The sequence below is a fragment of the Neopelma chrysocephalum genome, unplaced genomic scaffold, assembly GCF_003984885.1.
Source record: "Neopelma chrysocephalum unplaced genomic scaffold, ASM398488v2 Primary Assembly neopelma1_44, whole genome shotgun sequence".
Classification (NCBI taxonomy): Eukaryota; Metazoa; Chordata; class Aves; order Passeriformes; family Pipridae; genus Neopelma; species Neopelma chrysocephalum.
The window spans coordinates 2826650-2853749 of NW_020897703.1; the positions used below are offsets into that span (position 1 = coordinate 2826650).

General features: G+C 43.5%; 1 protein-coding gene across 9 annotated transcripts in view; it reads right to left on the reverse strand.

Annotated features, from left to right (window-relative positions):
• LRRFIP1 (LRR binding FLII interacting protein 1) overlaps positions 1-27100 on the reverse strand; it is a 112398-nt gene that overhangs the window by 59299 nt on the left and 25999 nt on the right. For 7 of the 9 annotated variants that reach the window (XM_027678072.1, XM_027678070.1, XM_027678069.1 and 4 more), the window contains exon 2: positions 5304-5390. In XM_027678072.1, coding sequence (XP_027533873.1) covers positions 5304-5390 — 87 coding nt within the window. Of the gene's footprint in view, positions 1-5303; positions 5391-12278; positions 12357-27100 lie in introns of those variants that run through there. The other 2 variants (XM_027678073.1, XM_027678071.1) reach the window with 1 other exon arrangement.

The window sequence follows — 27100 nt, forward strand, 5'->3', positions numbered from 1 at the left end:
GTGATGATACTGTCCTCCTTAGATGGTATGTTACAGGAGGAAACACACTTTTAAGCAATAATTCCTATTGCAGGTGTGCCCCTCACAAAAGCTTAAGAGTCAACAGACACCTAAGCAGTGAAATGTGTTAAACAGCACTGTCCTGTATTAGGGTATGACAAAAGAACCCAAACGTGTTTTGTCCACAGTATTAGTGGCAGACTGCTTTTCTGGTTTCCCCATCACAGGAGTTTTCCCACAAAAATAACATTTTTCATAGAAATATCTTTAAAACAGATAGAACAAGCCAGTGATGCATTGTTAGATGGTGACAGAAGTCCAGAGTCTACTAAAAACACCTTCAACATTGTCCCTTTCCAAATTTTCCTGTGCATCTTCACACTGGCTTTGTAAGACAGGCACAGATCAACCATCAGAAACCATCTCCATTTCTTCCCTGGATATGGAAGCACCAAGTTTCATAGTCTGTCTCATCCTTCCCATTCAAGCCACAAAAATTCTGCTTTTCTCTAGCTTGTCTTTTCTACTAGAAAGTATTGGTGGCATACTTTATCCTAAAGAAATACGAATCCAAAGGAGGAAAAGTGAGTAGGCTTTTAAAGAAGGAATTTACAAAATAGCCAAGGCAAGTTCTGTGCTGTGCCCCTAAAGCAAGAGCTGAAAATGAAGGCAGGAGACCAGCACAGTGCACTTGCCTTGAACTAGAGGGCTCATCTAATGTGCAAACTGACAAGGAAGAATCTTATCCAGCCAATTAAGGAGTGGGAGGAGATCACTGTCTTTTCACTTCAGGCACTAATATCAGCTTAAACTGTGGTCTCCAAGTGTCAGTCCTCAAAGAGACATTTAAAGCCTTGGCAGCAGAGCACATAGAAAGTACTCCTACAGAAAACATTCTCTACAATTAGCCCTAATGCTGCAGCTTTTATGTGTCTTGAAACATTCCTGTTAAACATCGTTTGGGGAAAAAAAGGCTTTAATACATCTTATGCCAAGCTTCAAGAGAAAAAGGGAAAAAATGCACAGGAAAAAAATTATTCTTTTTATTTTACCTGGTAGCCCCATGATAATTAACAACTTGTTATTCAGAAAAACTGAGCTGAAAACTCCTGACTTGCTCTTCTGCGTGAATTAACAATAAATATCTGAGTGTACACAGGCATTTGTCTCAGGACCAAGCACAAGTACAAGCCAAAGGGACTGGCCTCAGACTCTGCAGCTGGAAACTAAATGTTTAAAGGCCCTGGCAGCATGGCATGGTAAAAGATGACCCATCATTGCTTTGACTCCCACCAGCTGGGGGGTATCAGCGGTGTGGAAACAGGGAAGGGAGCAAGTACCATCTATTGTAATTGTCCTTTCAGCTCAGAACATGCATTGGCAATGAGAGCTCTCCTGCACTGACTTACTACGTATGGAAGCAAACCAGCAAACCTACCCAAACCTCCAGATTAATTATTTACATCTTTGGTGAATAACAACAACAAAGCAGCACTGAATGAGAACTCAGAAACATTCAAGCTGTTACACTTGTTAGATCTGTGCCTTTCCTAAAGCCTTATCACCAAGAACACACTCTCTACTAAATATATAAATTTATTCACATATATGTGATTCAAGAGTGATCACTACCCTTATCTTCGTGAGAAAGCCAACCATGTCCTAGGTTCATCCCACAGCAGAAGAGGGTGGGATTCTGCCCCTTTGCCCTGCTCAGGTGAGACCTCACCTGCAGAGCTGCCTCCAGCTCGGGGGGCCCCAGCACAGGAAGGACATGGAGCTGTTGGAGCAAGTCCAGAGGAGGCACCAAGATGATAAAAGGGATGGAGCACCTCTCCTATTGGGAAAGGCTGAGAGAATTGGGATTGTTCAGCCTGGAGAAGAGAAGCTCCAGGGTGACCTAATTGTGGCCTTCCAGGACCTGAAGGGGCCTACAGGAAAGAGGGAGAGAGACTATTTACCAGGGCCTGGAGATACAGGACAAGGGGTGATGGCTTCAAATTCACAGAGAGTAGACATTTAGATTAGATATTACGAAGAAATTCTTCCCTGTGAGGGTGGTGAGGCTCTGACACTGGTTGCCCAAAGAAGCTGTGGCTGTCCCATCCCTGAAGTGTTCAAGGTCAGGTTGGATGGGGCTTGGAGCAACCTGGGCTAGTGGAAGGTGTCCATGGCAGGGGGCTGGAACAAGATGAGCCTTAAGGTCGCTTCCAACCCAAACCATTCTGGGATTCTGTGATCAGATCATGATTCTTGTGCTCATTTTCTTTCTTCAGCTTCAGAAAGCACTTTTCATCTACCTAGTTCACACTTTACTATAAACTTGTGCTTGTGTTCTCCTCACCTTCCTCTCCCCAGAGAAGAAAAACACAAACCACTGGCACGCTTATCCTTCTTTCTGCTGCCCAGCATGAGGTGGTGCCAGGTGATGCCATGGTGGGACACACCTGCAATCCTGCCCCACCACAGCGACCGGCTGCAGCCTTCCACCAGAACTTTTCCCACATCTCCCCCTGCAATCAAGTGTTTTCTGCCAAAAGCCCATCCATTTCTGCTACATAATTTCTCCATTATGTGTGTAGACTCGTGATGCAAAAGTCACCTGGTTATTTTAAAAGAGGAAAACGAAGCACAAGATGAAGAAATGTCATTAATACTAGTCGGTGGGCAGGAAAGGAGCCAATTTTCAAATCCAAATTATTAAAACATCCTGATTCTTTGCCAGCAAGGGCTATACTGCCATGGTTATAGCCTGTAATGGTAGCACCTGGAAACTTTTAAACCAGAGCAGCAATATAAATATATTTTCAAGTAATCCATGCTCCACAAGAAAGCCTGCCAGGGCATGTACAGTGCTTTAAGCATGAACAAGTACACGCACATGCAATAAATTTATTTATTGCTTTTTAACTGCCACAGCTGGCTTTAAAAAGCCTTCTGAAGTAGTAAAGCAAGTGCTTTAAGTTCTGGTTATTTAACATGGCAGTAGTGGAAAAGTGCTCTTTATGTCTTGAAAAGTTTGCAAAGGGAAATGAGGATGGCAGAGAACAAGCTGTACAGACACCAGCGTCACAGTAGGTTCCCCACCAAAGAAGGTGTAGGTGCCAAATCTCTTGTGTTGATCACTGCTTGAGATTTTCTGTATGTTTTATTATATCTGCAGGATACTTGTGGCAAGGAAAAACTTCCTCCAGTCAATCCTCACTAGCTCTACCTGGCATCTGGGGGCTGAGATTAAGCTATTTTGAACAGTTACAGAATCTCCGGGTTTGCAAAATACAAAATAAATGTGTAATCATATTATGTCATTTACGCCAGTGAATTACAAAGCAGATTGTGGTGGGTATCTGGCTGAGCTTTTACTGAATGTGGTATTTCAGAGGGACATCCTGTCCTATTCAATTTCTATCTCTATGAAATTTGTCACAGATCTTCAGATCACAAGCTCCTCAGTTATTAACTGCAGGAGCATGCACACAAGCTTTAGTTTTCATACCAAAATTTCAGTTTACCAAGACACCCTTTGCAGCATCAGCTTTTAATCTTCAAAGGGGTCATCAGCTCCACTAAAGTTATCTGTAAATTAGACGGTGTCAGCTGCCGTGACTCCGGTATTTACCTTCCTGCCCAAACAAAACACCTGATGCTTGTTTACCACAAGCCCTCCCACGGGCTGCTTGGCAAGTCCCACCAGGCTGTCGGCAGCTTGGCAGTGCCAATACTTAATTCTTCCGACCGTGGGACAGGTTGCAAAAAAACATCCTTTAGAAAGCAGCAACTGCAGCAGGAAAAGGCTTCTCTTCCATGAGCTCTGCATCTGCAGCAAGGCTCCCCCACAGCTCTCACTGCTGCTGTGTTTGCAGGTACATCAAACCCTGCTGTGGCTACAGGGTGCTGAGACACATCCAGACATGTCCCAGCTGGATGAGACACTCCAAAAGCCGAGTGTGGGCAAACTGCCCGAGCGCTTCTTTTGCAGGCTGGTTGCTGCAGCCTGCACTGACACCCGTCTGTCATCACACCCTCATCCATATCCTGCTATCACATCCTGATTCGCTGCTTAAAAGCTCCACTGAATCCTTCTCTGCACCCTAAAGCACAGATGTAGAATCACTGAATTACAGAATAGCCTGGGTTGGAAGGGACCTTAAATATCATCCCATTCCACCCCCCTTCAGGAACACCTTCCACTGTCCCAGGTTGCTCCAAGCCCTGTCCAATCTGGCCTTGGACACTTCCAGGGATCCAGGGGCAGCCACAGCTTCTCTGGGCAACCAGTGTCAGGGCCTCACCACCCTCACAGGGAAGAATTTCTTCCTAATATCTAACCTATTCCCTTTCACTGTAAAGCCATTCCCCTTTGTCCTGTCACTACATGCTCTTGTACGTTTGTTCTTACTATGTATTCCCACACCCTGACCCCAGACTCCTTACTACTTCCTTTTCCCTCAAAAATCTATTGAAAAAAATCAAATTGTTATTACTGTTGGCCTTGTAATGCCTACTCTCCTGTTTCACTGAACCAACATCACCAAATACAAATTTTAAGCCCTTTTGGTTCAGTTCACCTGTGCCAACCCCTGCCAACCTAGAGCTCTTAAACAAATGCTGCTCTCAGTTTCTTGTAGCAGTGACACTGAGTACAGCTCCTACTTGTCAAACACAGCAGGAGCAGAACAAGCTCTCTGGTCTTTAAGATCGTTCCTACGCTGGAAGCTCATGACCTCCCACATGCTGACAGGCAGAGGCACAGAAACTCTGCTGGTGGTATAAAACAACCAGCTCTTCCTGAATTAGGGAGAGACTACAGTAGGCATTTAATCCAAATTCTGTGGAGAAGGTAATGCTTTGCCAAGTTCAGTTTCTGTCACTGCTCCTGCCAACAGCAGACCATCCTTTCTACAAACTGGGGGACAGCCCAAAATCAGCTTCACAGTAGAAAGCAGAACAATTTACAATACAGTTATACAAGGGCCAGGAGTCTTCCATATTCATGAGATTTCTAACAAAGTGATAAGAATCCACCCCCCCCAATGCACACACAAAGAAGCTGCATACTTCGAAGTTTAATATTAAACAATAATTACTAACCACGAGTATTTTCTGTGAATAATTACACTGGCTTCACCAAGATAAAATCCTTGCCACAATCCATATTTTTTCCAGGCTGTTCTACGATTAACATTAGTTCCACACAGACTACATGTGTTGCCATAGAATACAGATTAACCCTCTCTTCCAGAGTCTCTGATCATCTTCTTCCCTGCACATAGTCCAAACACCCCCCAGAGCCTTGACCTTACCTCCTTCTGCTGTCTCTCCAGTTCTTTCATTCGGATCTCCCGTGCCTCTGCCCGCGCCGCTCGCTTCGCCGCGAGCCTTGCTTCAGCCTGCAAACGGGAACACAGGAACGAAATGAAAGCTGGACAATCCAACGTGAAACACACCTGTTAAGCAGGGCATGAAATAAGGAGACTTGACTCGGCAAGACTGTAAACACATCCGTAGGAGTTAATTCCCTATTGCAAGTAATGGCCCTGCCTTCAGTAACTTGTTATCTTCACAGTCAGCTAATACACCCCCGCGCAGGCACAACCCTCGTTAGCACTTGTGTTTAAAAGTGCTCTGTGTCTCTTTAATTACTGTTTGTGTGGCTGGGGAGGAAACAGGGAGATTTACTTAAGAAAGGCGGGTTTTGCTCTTTTTGTTTTGGATGGGTTTTTTTCCCTTCCCTGCGGTGTTGGATTATTTTTTATTGATGAATTAATTTGACCAGCAGCAAACACATCGTGTGCCGTTTTTCCTCACCGCTGACACTGCGCACACATACCTGGGCACAGGGGTTGGGTAAACACTGCTGTTCAGCATGACTGTGCACAGCTAAGGCTGAAGTGATAGAGGGTAGGGAACCTGAGAAAATGCACTAACTCAACTGTAAGTCTCCAGAACTCTGTATTCCCGTCCAAACCTCTCTGGAATGGAATTCTGCCAGGAACAGGCCTTTAGGGAGTGCTTCCTCACTTCAGCCCTGTTGGAAGTGCTGGAACATGCTACACATAGCAGCAACATTTTTAATATTCTGCTTGAAATCCCAGGCAAAGCCAGTAGGTCTTACAGAGAAAAATGTGAAATAATTTCAGGCTTGGTACAATACAACTGTGAGCAGCTCGCCCAGTGGAATTCAGAATAGCTCAGCAGGAGTCAAAGGCATCACTCAGCCAGTCACCCTGGTGTTACACCCAACTCCTCTGCTTATGAAACTTTCCACTGTAAGTACAGCATCCAAATTTACAGGAAAAAGTGCATAATATCAAAGTCAAGCACACAGAGAAATCAAAATGCTGATGTTTTCACCAGTGCTTCAAAACAGAAGGGAAACCAGAAAAAAAGGAAGGTGTAATTTCTTCTCCCTTCTGTAAGTGTATTCACCAGTCAAGCTTGGGGAAAAGGGCCTTCAAAAACACAAAACAAAACACAGAAAGAAAGCCAAAAATTGCCTTGTAGGTTGGCTGGAACTTGCAACTAATGGAAAAGAGCTAATGAAAACCAAGCACGAGCAGTGTATGGGAGGACTAGGAGCCTTGTGATGCTGTACATCATAAAACCTCAGCCTGGAGAAGACTAAGAGGTGATCTCATCAGTCCATACAAATATCCCCAAGGTGGGTGTCAGGAGGATGGTGCCAGACTCTTTTCAGGTGTACCCAGCAACAGGAAGAGGAGCAACAGCCATAAACTAAACCACATGAAGGTCCACCTTAACATGAGGATGAAATTCTTTCCATGGAGGGTGGCAGAGCACTGGAACAGGCTGCCCAGGGAGATCGTGGAGTCTCCCTCTCTGGACACATTCCAAACCCACCTGGACACGTTCCTGTGTGCTCCAGCTGACACTGCCTTGGCAGAGGGGTTGGACTGAATGATCTCCAGAGGTCCCTTCCAACTCCAACTATCCTGTGATTCTGTGAACTTCAGTCTGAAAAATTACTTGTAATAACAAAAAAACCACCTTCTTGGGGAGCAAAAAAAAAAGCTCATGGCAGAAAGACAGACAGGCTGGTTTTGCACAGAGCGCTGCTCTCCCTTGAGTTCACTGCTTGAATTTTGAGGTAACCAGCTCTGCCATGGACAGAAACTCATATCTCCACATCTGCACCCAAAACCATCCCCTCTCATCATCCGTTGCTTATGGAGCCAGGTGATGGCAGGCTCCAGGGTGCAGGCATGTATTCCCAGGAGTGTTTTCAACAGCACTTCCCAATCTGAAGCAGTTTGTCCAAAAAAAAAAACAAAAACCAAAAAACCAACAAAAAAACACCCCAGCCCTGGTGCTAGGCAAATCCTAGGCTGAATCCCTGCCAGGCAGTGTTATGATCCACCTGCAGTGTTTGAATTTGTTTATGACACCCACTATGTAAACATTCCCCCGACATGTATGCTAAAGGTAAGAAATCACTGCTCTACAAACAAGTATGATATCAACTTGACATGATTCCTTTCTGTTTATTTAAAAATAAACTGTAGCACTTGCAGATCCCACCTGATATAGGTGAAGAATAACATCCGAGCAAACTATTTTTCCCTTATGGAAAACAAAGGGCCCCAAAGTCTCCATAAACAAAATACACCAAACAGTACAGACTGTGTATCTCAAACTTTCCCTGTGACAGAAAGAGGTGGAAACAAGATTATTTTTATGTTAACATTACTGTAGGTCTCATCCTCATGAATTTCAATAACTAGCTCAGCTTTCAGATTAGAATTGGATGCCTTTATGTAAAATTCAGATGTTGTACTACAGAAAAGTATGTGCATTTCCCCTTGCTTTCCTTACATCATAAAGACAAAAGGATTTGCACAATACCTAGCTATGTTGCAGAATTATATATTTTACAGAAGCACAATATAATATGAAATGAAACAACTTGAAAAATAGGAATGAAAATTAAAAATTTAGCCAGTTATTCTCAAGCCTTCCTGAGAATGAGGCTCACAGTTCCCTAATTACTGATACCAATTGCAGTAACTTTAATTAATTTTACTTTGTGCAACATTGCACATGTAACCTGTCATTTAGTAGGATGCATTTCAGTTTTAAATGCCAATCCATGGGGCACCTCTAATTAATTCTATTTCACCTATGCAGTCCTCCACCTGTTAATTCAGAGCCAATCTGCAAACCTTGTAAGAAGAAAAACATATTTTCACTTAGCACCTTTGACTAACAATGGTTTAAGTCTTGGAACAAGAATATTGTTTATTTATGAACTTTTTCTTTCCATGACCACATGGCTCTTCAGCATTAACTATCTCTGAACACAAACTGTATTCTGGATTCTTGAACTTTAAGTTAAAAATCTGCTGTTAGCACATACTGGTACCACCTTTGTAAGAAGTTAAATTGTTATTCCACCCTGAACATTAATATTTTAAGGCAATTCATTTTTATCATGTCAAAACAAATAATTGTAGAATTGTTTGGGCTGGAAGGAACCTCCGGAGGTCTCCAGTCCATCCTCCTGCTCAAAGCAGGGTCAGCATCAAACTCACATCAGTTGCTTTGCCCAGTTGGCTCCTGAAAACCTCCAGGTTTGGTGGCTCCACAGCCCCTCCAGGCTCCTGTCTCAGTGCCTGACCATCCTCACAGTGAATAAATCCCCCCCACACATCATGTCAGAACTGCTCTTGGCTCCCTGGTAACCCCAGCTTGTATGTCAGAAGGCTGCTGTGCCTCAAGGTCTGGTGTTCTGCATCAAATACAAAGTGACCTGGGCCGCTACATTTTTACACATGTTCTCAAGGGTGTCTGGGTGCCATTTAGATGGTTACACAATTCTCACCGTGGTTCCTGACAAAACACCAGCTCATTTGTGCTGGACAAAGGCCGTTTGTAAGAAACAGGCCACCCTTTCCTAAAGGGTTTTTGAGTCCACAGCAAAATGAGAGAATGGGTGACAAGAAATATGCAAGAAGAAAAGTAACACTTCAGTACCTGAAGTTCTGCAGGTGTTCTCCAACTCAACAGAAATGTATTATGGTATAGTCAGACTGGTCATTAAATGATCAACCTGTGGCCTTCATAATCCTATTTCTAGCATGCTTTGGTGGATGGAATTACTATACTCTGTTGGTGGCATTAGTGACAAACCTGGCATCGCTTGTGAGCTCAGAGGAAGTAAATCCATCAGGGCAGGGATGAGTCCACACACTGTGTACAACATTATCAAAGTCAAACCAAAGTCTGGGAGCATCCTAACATCCAGCAAATTCTGCAGCAAGTGTGGGCGTCAAACAGGACCTCTTAGACACAGGTTTTCCTGTGCAAAAGCACAGCTCAGGTACAGACAGGTGTAGGTACCCCACCAAAACACAACCTCCATGGCCACTCTCACCCGCTCATTCACAGTCAATCTGCAAACCTTTAAGACCAGTAAGAATAAAAGCACCAACTTTCAGACTAAGACAAAAGACTGTCAGATTTATTATGGACCTCTCCCTCAAACACAGGGGTGTGATTAAACTCATCTGAGTTTGTCAAACCACACTCTTTGAAACTCTTGGACTCTGCTCTGTGCTATAAATACCTTGATTCCTTGCACGCCCTGCAAACAGCAATGTTAACTTTACATTTCTCTCTCTGTGCTGACCAAACCAAAACAGGCTTTGCCTGGCTGACTTTGGCCTTCATCCAGTCCAAGTGCTCATCAAAGCAACTACCTGTAAGGGCAATAGCAGGGACAAGACACCACAGCCTGCAAGAGACACTGCTGAACATTATAAAACCACCCCAAAATTCACACAGACTTCTGAAATTCATACTACAAAAGCTAAAATGAAAGTCTTTAGGTTGCCTAAGGCATAAAGAACTATTTAAGGGATTCAAGATAAAAAAAACTAAAAATCACTAAGATTCAAGGAAATGATCTTAAAATCATCTAAAATTCACTAGTGACTCAGCAAGCAATACAGGCCTCAATCAAAAGTGACAGATCACTGGCAAAAACAGAAGAATAAAAATATGAAGCCTAATTGCACTCATTACAAAGCTTTTGCAACTTCCCTTTTATGAGGTATTGCTCATCCGACAAGAAGAACTGGCAGCTTCAGCCTTACTGAGCACGTCATACAAAAAAAACACCTCCTAAGAGGCTTCCGTAAAGCCCTGTGGGCAAAACGAGAGGAGATGGCAACCACACTGCTGAGATGAACACGGAACTGTGCACCAGCTGAAAAATCATCACCTTAATTTCTGTAACTCTCTCAAATACTACAGATATACACACTGAATTTTTGTCTTTTATTGCAGTTGCTCAGAATGACTTATAGCCACTAAGCCCTGAAACAAGTGTACCGTTGAACCGCAAAACACTCGTTGCTTTTGCTGGTCTATTTGCCCAGCACTTGACACTCCTGCTTAAGGGTCACCAGTTTGAAAACAAAAATCCAGTCCTGTGCAGCAGCAGATCCTTACCCTGACTTAAAGGAGTGCATTGTATTTAGCTCTGAACAGGGAAAAAAATAAGCAGGTTGTAACCTGGTTCAGCACAACTACGTCTGAAAAAAACTAAACCAGATACCGGATATGAGTTGGAAAAGGTGAGAAGCATCTTCTGCCGCCCGCAGCAGTGGGGAGAGGTGGGAGTATGAGATGTGCAACTGCTGAGGAGTTACCCCCCACACCTCCTTTTTAAATATCACTCCTGGAGACAAGGTGAGGTCTGGCTGCGCCCGTGGCCAGGCTATAATGCACAATGGTTACGGAAGCGATGGCTTCCTGCCCCAAGCGCGGCGTTGGGGAAGCTGCACGGTCATTATCATTTCGATGAGAGAATTATTTAGGTGACTTGGTAAGGTAGAGGCCAGTGACACACATCCTGAAGGTGTGCATTCTCAGAGCTTTTCCCTTCTGAAAAGGCCAGGGGTTCATTGTTCGCCTGGCAGCCCCAAGAAACAGCCAACAAAGACAGGAAGTTATGCTGCTTTTTTTGAGTGAAAAATGACTATGTTGACTTGCCACAAAGTTACATGTGTAAGACTTTTCCATCTATACAAAGCACCCCTTAATTCCAATGCACTCAAAATTACCTGTTTCTAAGACCAGTAATCAAAGTTAGTATCGTATTTTTTGTGGAGGACTGAAGTGTTAGTTTGCCAGCACCAAACCACACTCCGAAAAGCTCTCTGATCCCACTGCCAGAGAAGCTTTAAAACACAAGTCTGCCCAACTAAATTACACCTGCTCACTGTATACAACCACTATTATGTACTTCTGCAATAACTATTCTCAGGCTGATTTAAACTTCTTGCCAACGTGCTTAAGATACAGCCAGCCAGTCACTTTTGGGGTCAGCATAACTTCTCATGATGGATGCTGTCCCATTCCAGTATTCTTCATGCAAAGGCTCTTCCTCAGATATTATACAACTGCTCATTCTATTTATCCAAGTCATATTTTATCAGACAAAAATCTGACAAGGTTTGTTGCAGTTGTACATAATTTAAAGCCTATTTAGACAAGTGACACCTGATTTGCAATAGTCCTGTAACACAGTTGACCAACATAGCTACTAGGTAGAACTAGTGCTAACCCATGGCAATGTTTTTTCCATCTCTACTTGAGCAACAAGTGATCTAAACCAGCGAGTTCCAGGAGCTCATGGGGAGTTATCACATGCTATTTAGCATGGAAACAAGAGAGTCTATAATGACTTCTATGCTTAGAGGTCAAACCAGCATAATTATCTGACATATTTTGCATCTGAGTTATAAATACAAACACACTTTGCACCACTTACTCATACAATAATGAGCCTGTGAATCACATAGGGTTCAGTCAGTCCACATCCTGTTTTACTCCTCGCCTTTCTCTTAAATGCAAATCACTATTAAAAGACAGCAGGTTGATGAACCTTAGCCTACACGTAAACTTCAAGACTCCCTGCTAATACCCACGTACCAGCGCCGCTGGCTTGACAGACCATCACCATAACAGCTCCTCTCCCTTCAATGCAGTGGCGAGCCCCAGTGCCAGCTCGTGTCAAGGAGTGACCAACTCTCCCACCACCATTTGACGGTCACAGGGGCTGTTCTGACACTTCGTTTGGAAAACATTTTACAGGTTCCGCTGGCACGACTGCTCCCGTTTAGGTCAGCGATTTTCAAAAGCAAGCCCTGGCCGAGCCCCGGCGGGGCCGGGCACCCGCGGCGCCGGCCGGCCCCGGACACCACGTGGAGTGCGGGGCTGCGCCCCTGCCCGAGCCCCCGCACCCCCGGCCTTACCTGCTGCTGGGCGGCCGGGTTGAGGCAGTCGGCGGCCGCCTCCATGGCTCCCGCTGTGCCGCTGCCGCCGTCCGTCCCCGCCGGGAGCCGCCCGGGACCCGCCCGGCACGGCCCGGGGGCGGAGCGGGGGCTGCGCTGCCCCGCCGGGGCCGGACCGAGCGCTCCTGGGGCTACACCTGCCGCCGCTCCCGCTGGGCATCGCTGCGAAATCACCACGGAACCCGCCACGGAAAGCGACTCCGGAGCGTCTGCAAGCCTTATCGCCTCCCTTTTGTGCCCGAGGAAGATAAACACCCCCGGAACATCCCAACAACTCGGCGCACGCCCGCCCTCCAGGCTGCATATCCGCGCAGCTACCAGCGCGCTGGCAGATAATACGCAGGACAGATGCTTATAAATATACATTCACACCAAGTGGCGTTTGCGTGGCAGAAATAAGCCGCCTAATTGCTGTTAATTGCTGCAATTATATCGGTATGGTGGGTTGGGTTGTGTAGAGCCGATCTTAAAACAAGCTATCCACGCTGGATTAGCTGGTGTTGGTTTTATTCTGTAAGAAATGGCATTACACGCTAAGCAAGAATAATAATTTTTAAAAGCATCTATTCGAGGTCTGACCATATTGCAGAAGCTCAAACAGGAATAGTGGCTGGCCAAAAAAAAGGACATCCTGCATTTCAAAAGGTCTCTCGTGATGAGTTGGATGAGCCAAAACCACAGAAAGATTAGAGGACACAAGAGGTTTTAAATGGGACAATACCCCAAGAACAATTCAAGGCACTGTGAGAGCAGAAATCCTGGCTCCAGAGAAATTAGTGCCATCTTTTGATTCCACCCGATTTCATCCAAACCATCTCTCGATTCCCTCTCACTTCACCCCAAGTGCACACACCTATCCCCCTCCCAGATGTCAGGGAGGAAACCATCAGGGCAGGGAGAACTGCCGAAGTTTAAACAGCTCATTTTATCCGTTCCCATTCTGCAGCAGCAACAATAGAGCACATGGACAGTCATCTCTTCCTGGCACCGGATTTTCTCCGGCAAGCAAAACAGGTTGCTCCTTAGCAACTCAGCCTGCGCTCTCCTCCCCGCTCAGCCGGCACAGGTCGGCGAGCCCTGCAAAGCTCCACCCAGCAACTGAGCTCAGTTTTTCCATGAGCTGCCAACCCAGTACAAGGAATCTGGTTCCTCAGGCTGGCAGAGCACACGCTCCCATGCTGCTGACAGTGTTTTAGCCAATTTGGAAGTGCTGGCACTATTTTACATTTGGGGGTAATACTTCAGCTGGTTTCACCGGCAGTCCCTGGACCCCAGCCATATCCCACTGTCCCTGGAAAGGCCAGACATGCTTACCTTAAATAAAAAGGATTAGGGATGTCTAACTTGCACCCTGGCCCTGAGAGAAACCCTGATTAAGTCAGGTGAAGCTTTACACTTGTAAAACAGACTGGTTTTACATAAGTCATAGAACCACAGAATGGTTTGGGTTGGAAGCGACCTTAAAGCTCACCCAGTTCCACACCCCTGCCATGGGCAGGGACACCTGCCACTAGACCAGGTTGCTCCAAGCCCCCTCCAGCCTGGCCTTGAACACTTCCAGGGATGGGGCAGCCACGGCTTCTCTGGGCAACCTGTGCCAGGGCCTCACCACCCTCACAGGGAAGAATTTCTTCCTTATACCCAATCTAACTCAGCCCTCTGACAGTGTGAAGCCACTCCCCCTTGTCCTGTCATTCTAGGCCATTGTAAAAAATCTCCACCATTCCTAGAAACCTTCTTTAAGTACCAAAAGGGTGCAATAAAGTCTCCAAAGTCATCTCTTTCATTAAACTCCAAAAACACCTGTTGAGTCTACAAGTTATTTTATCCTTCATTACCAGGTAAAGGATCCAACTTTGCTTTAAAAAATAAGCATCAACTGTCTTAAATCCACTTCAGCAGGTGTATGAAAATAAAGAAAGCACTAGATATAGAAATAATATATGTTTCTGTGAAGCATTTGTAATTTAAATCTACATTTAACAAACACTCATTTCATCCCCTGGTATTGCTCACACTGAAATCAGGAACCAGGCCAACGTAACACTATCAGGAAACGCTCTCCTTTCCAGGTGGTATAACCTTCAGCCCTAAGCCCGTTATTTAAGGCTGATAAAGTTCTCAGTCTGCTGTGCTTCCTTATCCTCCACCAGCAGGAGCAAAGACCAACAGAGATCTGCAGCACCTGAAGGCAGGCCCTGGCCTGCCCTGCAGCAGTGCTTCCTATCCCAGCTGGCTGGATTGCCTGGAGATGCTTCCCGAGTGCTGGCAACATCTCTGCTCTGCTGCCCTGCCAGGCCATGCCAAGCAGGTCTGTCTTTTCTGAACGGCCCCAAATCCAAGAGAAGTTATGCCTAGTTTGCAGAGACTTGTCAGCATTTTGGTGCAGTAAACAGTCTGATTTTGGGATTCCTGCAATGCTTGGTGCTCAGCTGTGAAGAAGGCACTTCTGGACTATGGCAGCTCACCCCAAGGCAGCAGAGACCAGGAAATGGAGTTAATTCTTCAGGAAAAATACATATTGTCTTGTATGTAGAAGTTTTAACAGAGGAAAGTGATGTGAACTGTGTGAATCTGAAGTATCATAAAAACTGAGCGTGACAAAATATGAATATTTTCAGCTTAGCTTAAAATAGACAATTCGTTTTGGGTTTTCTTGGTTAACGAGAGTTAAACTCCCCTTACATTCACTGGCAAATCTGTACAGTTTTGTACTGTCACTTGGAAAATACACTGGCTTTACAAGGCATAAATTACCCCACATACACCTTTTCCTGTTTACTTTCAAGTCCATGTACAAGCAGAGATGTTTAGTTTTATTTGGTTTACTTGAGGAAGCACTTTGTACATACCTCAGGATAAATTCAAACAAACAAGTGTGCTACGGACCTGCTGGGTAGGAACTGAAGGATCAAGAGGTCTTTTAATGCTAGCAAACTTCTATTTTTCAGTAATACAGAGCTGACAGCACTCTGAACACATGCTTCAGCATCTTATGACTGATTTTACGTGAAGTGAGGCTCGGAATTCCAACCGGGTCCTGACAAATTCCCCAACACCATGAATTCTCTGTACACCCACACACACACTCTCTCTTCCTCAACCCTCCCGGTGCTCAACACTCCACTGGATTCTTCAGACACAGCTAAATAAAAAGCAAGTGCACACAGTCCTGTGACTACAGGAGCTGAGCCACAATCTAGGAAGCCAGTGATGCATCTTACTTGACTGCTTGCCACGGGTATTTAGCATCGTTAAGCTGATAGCAGGGATCTCTTAAATTCCTTGCCCTGGAGGTACAGGGGACACTCACAGCACCTGGAGGACATTGGCTGAAAGTGGGTATTAGTCTTAGCTTTTCTTTTTTTACCCCCTCAAAATGCTGTGCCCATCTTGTCATACCTCTCTCCTATTCAGAAAGCCAAAGCATTCTGAAGCTCTGATAAATATCATGATATTTATTTATTCAGCACTGTCAGACAGTTCTCATGTCCGTGCATTTCCCCTCTGAAATGGGACACTGGAAGAGTGCCATTAATTCCGGGACATATCTAAGCAGGAAGAATGTTCATTGTGGAAATATGCATTACATGTACTAAAATGCTAAACTGAGCCTAAGAAAAACAGATAATGATAGACTTGAGGGGAAGGGGGGAAAGTCAGTTGACATTTTCAGAAACCTAGTGGCATAACTTGGTTACCTTAGACATTCATCTTAGAAGTTCATCTTGGGTATGTCTAAGCAGGAAAAAAAAAATAAATTAACTGCACTTAAGACAGCAGAACTCCAATTCTGATGACACAGACCCCTTATCTCCCCAGGGAGAACACACCTCTCCTTTGCAAACACACACACACACACAAAAAATGCATGTGTGCACTCAGCACAATGCATTCCTCCACAAATGCTAGTCTAAATCCTAAAAAATCAGTTTTCCAGAACCACACAATTTACACACAACTACCAAGGAGCTGCATCAAAAGGAAGAGGGAAAGATCATACAGTCACCCTCCAAGTATGTTACTATCACTAATAACTCATCAAATTCCAAGGAAGCCTGGCCCCCAGCACAGCTCACACTCAATTGCTTATTTTTGTCTTCAGGGTGCCAGAGGTAGTTTAAGAGGCATGGAAGCAGGACTCAAGTAGGAGTAAAGTAGGCAAGACCTTTACAGACAGGTTTAAACACTGAAAAAACCTGCACTATAGATCAGTCTGGCTCACCTCAGTATTAATTCATAAGCAATATAGCAGCCACCTCCCAACACTATCCATCACCTATGTACATAACTGAGCTTATATCATAGATATAAAAATGAAATTCTGTCGTGCATTTCCTGTACTCTTTTGAAGTAGCATCACTTTTGGTGGACTTGTCAATATTAGATTATTGGGTGGATTCAATCTTAAAGGTCATTTCCAACCTATCTGATTTAATGATTCTTAGAATTTTAGTAATGATCCTCCATATCACATTTACTACTGCCTTTCCAAACAGAAGAAACAGACAAAGCAAGTCTCATTTTGTGGAGAGAAAAAAAGCTGAAAAATACTTTATATTAGAAGAAATATTTGGTTACTCTAGCTTTTTTTTTTTAAATAAGGTTCCAAATTATTCTAATGTTCAAGAAAGTCTATAAAAATCTACAGAGTAACACCCATGTGGAGTCATGCAGACAGGAAAAATGACGTATGCATCTCACTTCATCATCCCTGCCTGCTATGGGCATCCTGGCACCTTTGCAGCTCAGCTGGCAAAGTTAACAAAACCTCCTTGTAACCTGTAACCAAGGCAATGAACTCGAGTAAACACAACTAAGTGCTTCTTAGGAAAACAATGTCCGGTTTTCAGCACCAAAATGCACTGCCAGTATCAACAGATTATCTTCTAGTGAGGCTGGAAGGGAGGAGGAGGAAGGAAACTGCTGGACCAGGCGCAAGTGCCACACCACAGTCACAAGGGGAGGCTGGGAGGCTCTTGGGTAGCCTTTACATGGCATGTCTGTCAGCTCAGGGAATCCCTTCAGCTTCAGAACTCAAAAGCGATGCTGTCATCAACATTTGGAAATCAAATATATTAGTACCTCTCATGAACATTTGGAAATCAAATATATTAGTACCTCGCTACTGTTGGAAAGCTTCTGAAATGTGAGTGTATGAAAAGCTACGTGATCTTCTTGTTTTAGAAGAGAGATTCAAGAATATTTACCACAAGCCAATAAAAATTCCTGACCCAGTCTTAAGCTTTTCCATTCCTTTGCTTAATAAATGGGGGGGAAAAAAAATCAGAGCACAAAAAAAAAAGTTTTGGTTGGGAACATCTCACAGAACCTCCATATACAGACATCTGTATAAAAAAAACCAAACACAGAAGTGATCCAGTAGGAGACTTTATTTGTAGAAAAGGGCTTCTCTGCTGGGGTATCCACAACATGAGGCTTTGCCATCTTCCAGGCTCTACCTCCAACCTAATCAGCTTTACAGAGTTGGAAGCTGCATTAACCATTTCCACCACAACTGTAAATTCTGTAATTTGGAAAACCAACAGCAACTCCAAAAAATGCCACGCAGAAGGACTGAGGTTCTGTACTTCAGTCCTACCTCATCAGGGACATTAAGTGGGGGAAACACATGGAGCATTTGAAAACTCTGGGAGTGCCACGGTTAACTCACCAAGCTCTCCAACTCAACACACAAAAAGGCAATCAACATCCAATTCACAGTAAAAATCAAGTCCAAAAAGTCTTACAGCTAAACATAATTATGGTTTCAACCCAAATATTTGACTGTATACATGAGAGCGAATTAACTAGTACGGCATCTTAAATTTAGAGTGATCGCATCTTTACCTTAAGATCCTCTGCAAACACTGAAGAATCTCATTATCAAACATCTTAGCAAAAAATTGATATTTCCCTTTGAGAAGTGTCCAATTTTCCCATACAAAGGGGATAATAAGGACACCTACAAAGGAAACCTGACCAAAAGAACTGTTGTGGTGTTTCCCATGACCACCCTTAACTGCAACATAAACATATTTTTCTGAGTTGGACTCACTCACACCCTGCAATCCCACAGGAATGAATTTGGTGGGAGATTAAATGATAATTTTTTTCAGAGAAAGCTTTTCTTGCAAGGGCATTCCAAGAGTGATTTCTGGTTTTGTTTTTAAAGTTTCTCAGAATACCAAAGCTCTGTTTTTCTCTTTCCATTAATTCCCAAGCATCATTAGCAGGGAGTTGGAACAGGCTCCCCCCTGACATGCTGATGGTGCTGTTGCGATTTATCTGTGTTTAAGGGGTCAGCATTCTTGGTCCTCTTGCTTAACAGTTTAAGCCAAAAATTGGGAAGGGGGGAGGGAAAGACACCCACGACTAATGAGGAATTTATACACGAACACTGTCCACTTTGGAGAAATGTTTGCTCATGCGTTTGAGAGGAAACCCATCTCAGAGATCTAATTTAAGCATGTGACCAGAGCCTGGAAAGTCTTGTTGACACAGACCTTTTTTCCCCCCATAAAGGAGGAGAATGTTTATTCTGCAGTGAACAGCATGTACAGCTCTACAATGTAAGAGACAATTAAGGAGTTGCGTCCTACCTCATAAATTATATTGCCATGGAGTCACAAGGGCCTGCTGCTAAAAATACAGTCTAAACAATAACTGAGCTCCATCATGAGCTTGCATGGATTACCAAAGTAAATCCCGACACAAGGCATTGATCTTAAAACACCTCTTAAAACCAAAGTATCCTGTAATCATTTCCATAGATCTTCACAGTGTTTTAGAGGCATTTATTGTCTTAGTAAATGTTTTTGTTAGGGTTTTTCTGTTTTGTTTTTTTTGGTTGGTTTGTTTTGGTTTTTCTTTTCCCCTCCCCTTGGGGTTTAAAAGTGACACTGTTGTAAAATTTACTGATTATTCAGGAAGGTTATACAGTCTCTTTCCCTCTGCTACTCGGTCACGTACATTCTCACACACCCCCTTGTTGACAGCTTCTTCAGTAGCTTGCACTGGTGTGGTACCTGCTGCAGTGTTGGGTTCCCCTGAATACTAAGGCACTGATTTAGCTTCCACTGGCTTAGCTGCAAACTGGATTCTGCTTTCAGATGCACTGGACTCATGGTAGCAGGGAAAGGAAAAATGCTCAAAGCATGTTCTTCAATTCAAACAAACCCTCTCCATGAGAAAGCTCTAGAGACCTCAAAGCAGCTTCAGGGACAAGATTAGGAAGGAAATTACAAAATTCTACAGAAAATCAGTTCTGTAGAATCTTATAAAAAAGATATTTTTACAAGTAGCTCCAGAGCCTGGAGAATGGGAAGCTCCCTGTATCCATAGGGTGCACCACTTCCACTGCTATTTAGTAATTAATACCTTGTCCCATTTCCATACTCTGAGAAAGCAAAATAGGGATGAAAGCACAATTCCAGTATAGGGCGAAGGCAGGCGGCTCTGCAGCAGTGTGTTACAGTTTTAAACCCCTACCAATTCTGTGTAGGTGATGTATTTGTCAGAGGACCAACAAAGTATCAACTAACCACATTTACGTCACTTCTTCAATTGGCATTTTCTCTCTAAATAGCTCTAGTCAGTAAGTGGTTGCTCCCACAAGAGAAGAATTTGGATACTCCTCTACAGCTGTTACCTCCAAGAGCAAACCCACATGTTTTATACACCCCATGTAATACTGCACTCATGTATTTTAGATCAAGACTGTTACTCATGTAAAATAGTTTTGAGGGAGTTGACACTGGCTTTGGAAACAGCTGGATCACTCATACCAGTAAATGAACCAGAAATCATATCTAGAAGGAGAAAAATAAACAAAACCCACTTGACAGTATTAGCAAATATGGACTGGAATTTCGCAAGGAAAGCATAAAAAGCTTTCCAGTGTTACCTCGTGAAATAGTTATTTGCATGAAGCTGCATCCAGTCGTTTCTTCCACTTGTTTTACCCAATTTCTTTATAAAAAGAGAAGCTTCTCTTTTACAGTGACCCCACTGATCCTTTTAGTTTTCCCTCTGTGGCATCAACAGCATTTTGCAGTGACTGTTTCCCTCATTTAAAATGTAAATAGAACCAAACCTCAGAACACACAAGTAGAATGGTTGTGATCCAGAGTGCTTTTTAAATACTGTATTTCTCTTTGATTGCAGAACAGCCTCTGTAATTAAAGTCACACAGAGTTCACTGCTGACTTTAGAGGGCTTAAAGCAATCTGGCAGAAAGAGGGTTGTATGTGGACAGGGTGTACCTAAGGGAGGTAAAAGCCTGTAAAATCCACCCCAAAGTTAGTCTATGGAATGTACACCTCAAAAGGTTCTAAATCTTTCTTCATTACAAAATGTGTATATTTGGCATACTGAATTTGCACACATACAAAATTAATTCAATCACTGGTACGTGTTACTGAAGAGCAAACACATTTGTCTTGACCATAAAGTAAGCACAATAACCCTATTTGGAGCCTGCAATAAACTGCAATATTTCATCCCCTTTCTCTACAGCATAAAGAAATGCAGGAGGCTGGGGAGGGCTCTGGGGCTGGGCAAATGCCAACATCTTTTTGAACACGGACATAAACAGGGATTTTTATTCCTGACTGGTAAACATATTTGAAGTATAAATAAGAACTGAAATTCAGGGACTACTACGAGCAATGTAATCTGTGGGGATCACATTCTGGTCCCCACTGAACTGCAAATTTCATCTGAATAAGAGCTGGCAAATATGGAACACAGCTCTGCACTTACAGCACATTAAAATGTAGATACAGACTCCCAGCAAGTGCGTAAAACAATGGCCACACTACTAGTCCAGAGAAAAGAAACCGCCCATGTTGAAGTAAAGGTTACTAACACTGTTCCAGGGACTGCCCAGTCTATGACAAGAAGTGATATAAAGCATTAAGAAAGGGTATAAATACAAGATTGAATTCTTTTTGGTTTCTCAAACCAAGTCCACCTGTTTTCTGGTTTAATCACCTTAAAAAAAAAAAAAAATCAACCAAAAGCCCACTTGCATCATGGTAAGAACAAATACATTTACAGGGTATTGAGTCCACCAACACCACTGGGTCTCCACAGAGACATGGACTTTGCATGCAGGCAAATTTCAGTTTGACATATTCTTTTAAGGCCAAGTGAAATGAAGATGAGAAGCTTCAGGTCACCCATTGAATACTCCCTAAAGCCAAGGGGACCAAGATTTAATACCCATATTCCAGTTCCTGGACAGGAACAGTTCAACATGGGTTAAGTGATAGAAACTGAACAGTTTCCAATGCTGAGACAAATCATATAATTATTCTGAAATTGTCTAAGACTGGAAATTAGATCTTGTGAACTGCCATTGTTTCAGTGTCACACTGATGTGGGTCCTTCCCATTTTGTAATAGGTCAGAACAATTTGTCTTTTAAGCTTCAGTGGGAAATTTCAGAAGAGTTTCATGCCAAGAACTAGTCAGTGAACTTGCACAGGTCTTTGCCATCAATTAGGAGCAATTCAGAATTCCACTGCACTTCAGTTTCTTGTCCAGAGAACAGAGATTATATGTCCCTCTTGAGGAAAAAAACACAAGTAGCATTTTGAAATCTTAAGACACAACACACTACATACAGAGATTTTACGACAGGAGAAAGTACAAGAAAAAAAAAAATCTTTCCCCCAGGTACAGCATTTGCATTTATTGAATATACAGGAGAGCACACAGGAGGCAAACAGAACTCTTTCTTGGAACTTAATTTTCAATAGCAACTTGCATAACAGAGCAGCTCTCTGCACACAAGGGCACTAGCCCACGGAGTGCAACTCAGAAGCGCTGACTACAGGAGAGGACATGTAAGAGATCTTAATGTTGCCAGTACAGCAGGCACTTGCTTGCCAAGTTTGCTACAGCTGATACAGGCTTCTCTCTGCTTCGGCAAAAAAGTAAATCATACTAAATACTAATAGCACAGCCAGCAAGATAAGTCCTTGAAAAAAGGACTCCCTCCTGAAAAGCCTGTAACTGTCCAACCTGTCAAACTGTCCAACTCCAGTCACAGGACTCATCCCACCAGGTTTCACTTACACAAGTGATGTCAAATCTCTGGGACTGGGCCAAAGCTTTGAGCTCCTCTTTTTTGTTCCTCACGCTGTGTGCATTAGTGTAGAAACACTGCAGGTGTGGTTCATTGCAGCCAACACCTCCTGAGGCAGATTGAGGGATCCCATGAGTGCTGGTTTTCTCAAGTTCTGGCACACCATCCCATCGCTCATCACTGGCGAGCCTGGTTTAGTTCCTTTCCCCCTTCCAAGCTGATTTAAAGCTCTATCAATGAGCCCCACTAGCTCCTGTGCTAGAACTCCTTTTCCCCTCTGAGAAAGGTACATCCCATCAGGTGTCAGTAGACCAAGTGTGAAGCAGATCATCTCAGGGTCAAAACCCCCAAAATTTCTCCAATTACACCAACCTTGGAGCCAGTTATTGACCTGATGATCTTCCTATTCCTACCAATATTATTCCTCATTATCAGAAGAATCAAAGGAATCACTACCTGTGCTCCTGATCCCTCAACCAATCATCCTGGGGCCCTGAAGTCTCCTTTGATTGCCCTCAGACTTGTCTTTGTTATTTCATCACTGCCAGTTTGAACAACCTATAGCAGGCAGTAATCAGAGGGCCTTACTAGACTGGAGAGTTTTCCAGTAATGTCCCTTATCCGAGCCCCTGGGAGGTAGCAGACTTCCCTGTGAGTTGGGTCCGGTCTGCATATCAGACCCTCCCTTCCCCTTAGAAGGGAGTCTCCCATTACAACTACCCTTCTAAGGGGTTAGCAGAGGAGGTCTTGATGTGGGGTACAGGTGGTGGTGTTTTAGGAGGCTCCTCTGTCCCAGAAGGACCTTCGCCCATCTCATCGGTTGTTTGGACTTCTAATTCCAGAGCCTCATACCTGTTGTCGAAGGTGCCAGACCAACTTGTAAGATTCTGAGAAGGAGGAGGAACCTTCCTCCTGGTTCATGCAGTGACCTGCTTCCTGCCTTCGTCTTTAACAGTCCCTTGTCTAACAGTCCCTTGACTAACTACCCTGCAGGGTTCTGAGTTCACCCGCTTCTCTACTACGATGGAGGCTCGACACTCCCGACAGCAGAGGGTTGCCACACTCCAGGTTGCTCGTACTCCCTGGAGCCATTTAAATGTCCCTCAGTTGCTCCCAGCACTGCTCCCTCCTCTCCCAGAAGGCTGCCAAGGAATTACAGGTCATGGGGCTGCTGCACAGGTTCCTGAACTCAGAAACCTCCCATACAGCTGGATCTCACCCCCTGGACTTCCCTTCACTCAGGGCCGCTTGAGCCTCGGTGACTGAGGCTTTGTGTAGGTCTCACTGCATTTAATTGTGAACTTCAAGCTCGCTTAAAGTGGCCTGAACCCCACAAGAGGGAGCAGCAATCAAGCAAACAAACTTTTGTGTTTCTGAATCAGAGACAGTACTTCCACCACACAAGGCTGGATCCCTGAATCTTCATTAGAAATGTTTAATTACCTGGTTAGTTGGTCACTGAGGATGTGGTTGGAAATTATTGGCACCTTTTAATCCGACCTTGGGATAACAAAGAGAGCAAGAGACTACATAAAAGGGATACTCCTTAGTATTCCCACTGAGGACATGGCAATTCAGCCTTAAATTATTGCCATTACCAAATACATTTCAACCACTTATGTGAAGAAGCAAACAAACAAAGGTGGCGGGGGAGTGGGGATATTTAAAATTTGTATTAAGCCTCCAGATCTCCCAGACTCTCAAAAAACTCCACAAATCCTAGCTAACTTTGTCAGTAATTCCTATTCTGTATGCTCACTCTCTGCTCCAGCAATACTTTTGAAGAACTCCAACAAAACCCACAGGGTTTTTATTTTAACTACCAGCCTTTCAAAGGGTAACAGCTTCCACCTTCAGCATCACTTCAACATAGCAGAAAAAAAACATTAAGAGGTTTAAAAATGTTCACAGTATTATTTCTTGCAGGCTCCCAACCATCTTGTTTCTAAGTGGAGGAACAGACAGCAACATGCTTTGCTGACAGTTAGATGGTTTTTAAGTAGGAGCATCTCAGAGCTCAAAGCAGAAGCTGAGGACTCAAACTAAATGCTTTTTTAGAGGCAAAACCTCCAGCACAGCTCTGTCTCCTACCTCCCAGCTCAGTATTTCAGGACCTATTAATAATTGATTGCCTTTTCTTAAGAGCAGGAATTGTAAAGAGAGCACATTTAGCTATAAATTGCAGTAGAGAGGGGAGACTGGCAGAAAGTTTTTGACAGAAGAACACTTTGAGACAGAATTTCTTTTTTTTGTGTGCTTCAATGCCATCCCAGGAGGACCAACAAAGCACAGCTGAGCAGGTCACTGTACAAGAGCCACGGCATCACTTAGCTAAAACCCATCATTAGCTCTCCTGACAGCTCCTGGAGGGTGTGTTTGGTCCTCTTGTCATCCCCGGAGTATTTTCTGTTACTGCTCTCCCTTCCCAGGTTTCTCCCTCTGGGATTATCCACAGTGCCCTCAACAGGTTTTCATTATATTCACACCCTAATCACCTGAAAAAGGGGGAAAGTAAGAATCTGAATTTAATTGAAGCTATGCTTTTGATCATAAAATAAAAAAAGTGAGGATTTTACATTCACCTGCCAATATCACAGAAACAAAAAACCCCAAAAACCAACACAAGCCATTTTTACATGTTCTGGGTTCCTCTGGGAATAGACCTTGCACACATCAGTTGCTCCAACAGAGACTTTAATAATAGCTCTGACTGTCCCTCATGGTTCCCTGATTTTTTAAAGCTGTCTGTTATGGATGCAGAAATACTTGGAGCTACAGACATACAAAGCATAACTGGTTTTAGAGGCACATCTGCCAAAGAATACAAGATTTGCTGGTAATCATTCAAGAATGTTAATGTCAAATATTATTCATAATCACAATAGTTTACTACTAAAGTTAGAGTAGACTTTTAGGTTATATAAAAAAAAACCCAAACACAATACATAAGGAAGTTATACAAAGAATAACTTCCGTTTATTTTCATAGCTCTGACAATTTCATGGAGAATAACATTTCCAAAAAGATTCACAGCAACTTCTTCCAAGCTTTAATGATGCTTACAGCCATGTCACCTCACAGTCAGATAGCACAAGAATTTAAATCAACTAAAATTTCGAGAAAAGACCTCAAAACTTTCCATGTTGCCAGAAGCAATGATGTTCAATAGGCAGGAAATCTCCATGGCTCAACAGCACCAATTAAGCAGGCAAGAAACAGAGTTCTTTGAAACCTGAGATGCTGCTTGAAAGGAAAAAGAGAATCTCCTTGAGGTCACTGAGAATTCCCTGTGACCTTTTGCAAACGCAGATAAATCTGTTATTACTCTGTCCCTGGTGAACTCCACCTGCTCTTCCCTGGCAGTTACAGGAGGACATGGTGCCAATGTACTTTATACAGTTGAGAAGCTCTCCTGTCTCCCACACTGCAAGCAGTGAGCTGATAAAAATGTACACTTGCCAAGCCAATTCCAAAAAAATCAATCAGTTGAGACTCAAGGGCATGAATGACAAGCTTATTCAGCTACACACAGCAAACGCCAGTGAGGCAAGTAGCACTACCTGACCATTTTAAATGACTCTTCTTCAAAAGACCTAAGAATTGCTGCTGATCAAAATATTACCTAAAAAACTGTACGAACAAATTTAAGGTAAAGCCGCTGACAGTGGCCAGCTACGAACTGAACTAAGGAAAGACTTATGTGGCTTTTAATCCCAGCACAAATCTTTTGTTAGGAGTGCATTTTAAATACTCATACCGAATCTGCAGATATTACTTAAGGAGTCGAATTTGCTGGGGAACCAAAGTGTGTAAATATAGCATGCAGCTTGGATTTGCTCCATCTACAAGTAACTGAGAAAGCCTACTTTCACCTCCCAAAAGCATTTAACACTACTTTACATCTAGCCAATGCCGAGGAACAGACTTGTGAGCTATTTATATGCAGAGATAAAGGTGCCAAAAAAGGTTTTAAAAAAACCCTTGAGGTCATCAAGCCTCAGTCTATCTAGGAGATGCCATTTTCCTGCTATACAGTTACTTCTTGATACAGTTGCTAGCAGAGAACAAGCAGAGAGAAGTAAAACAGGGAGCGATGCACTGCTCTCTGAAAAATACATTTAAATAAGTGAAGACAGAGGCTTGAAGTGCCATCATATGAATGGATCCAGCTTAGTGCACTATGCATTAGTTAACAGCAGGTTTAAGGTTTCCTCTGAATAAAACATGTGGAGCTGCAGATTTTACACCATTACTCAATTAAAGAAACTGTCACTTCACAGTGGGTACCAATATCACAAATCACGTCAACACTCCATTCGTACAGGGGGGAAAGGCTGTACAGTTCTGTTGTTATTAACTCCACAGGGCTTTTGAAATCCTGGAAACGTCAAGGTTATCTGGAAACCACCTTAAACATTCACAGGACACTCCCCAGTTAAGTTAATGGCTCGGCAAGAGCTGCAGTCAGCAAAGTCTGCTTCACTGAAAACCTACAGTACAGAGACTGGAAAAGCCATTGTAGTACATAACTACAGCTTATGCAAATTCATACAGCAGGTATGGGAAAAGCAAGGCTAAATCTCTTCAAACAGGAAAAGCTCTGCCATAAATCCAGACACATACTGGAATAAGCAGGATAAACAGTCCAGGTTTTGATAAAAATGCCTTTGTAACCATCCTGCTGCAAAAAA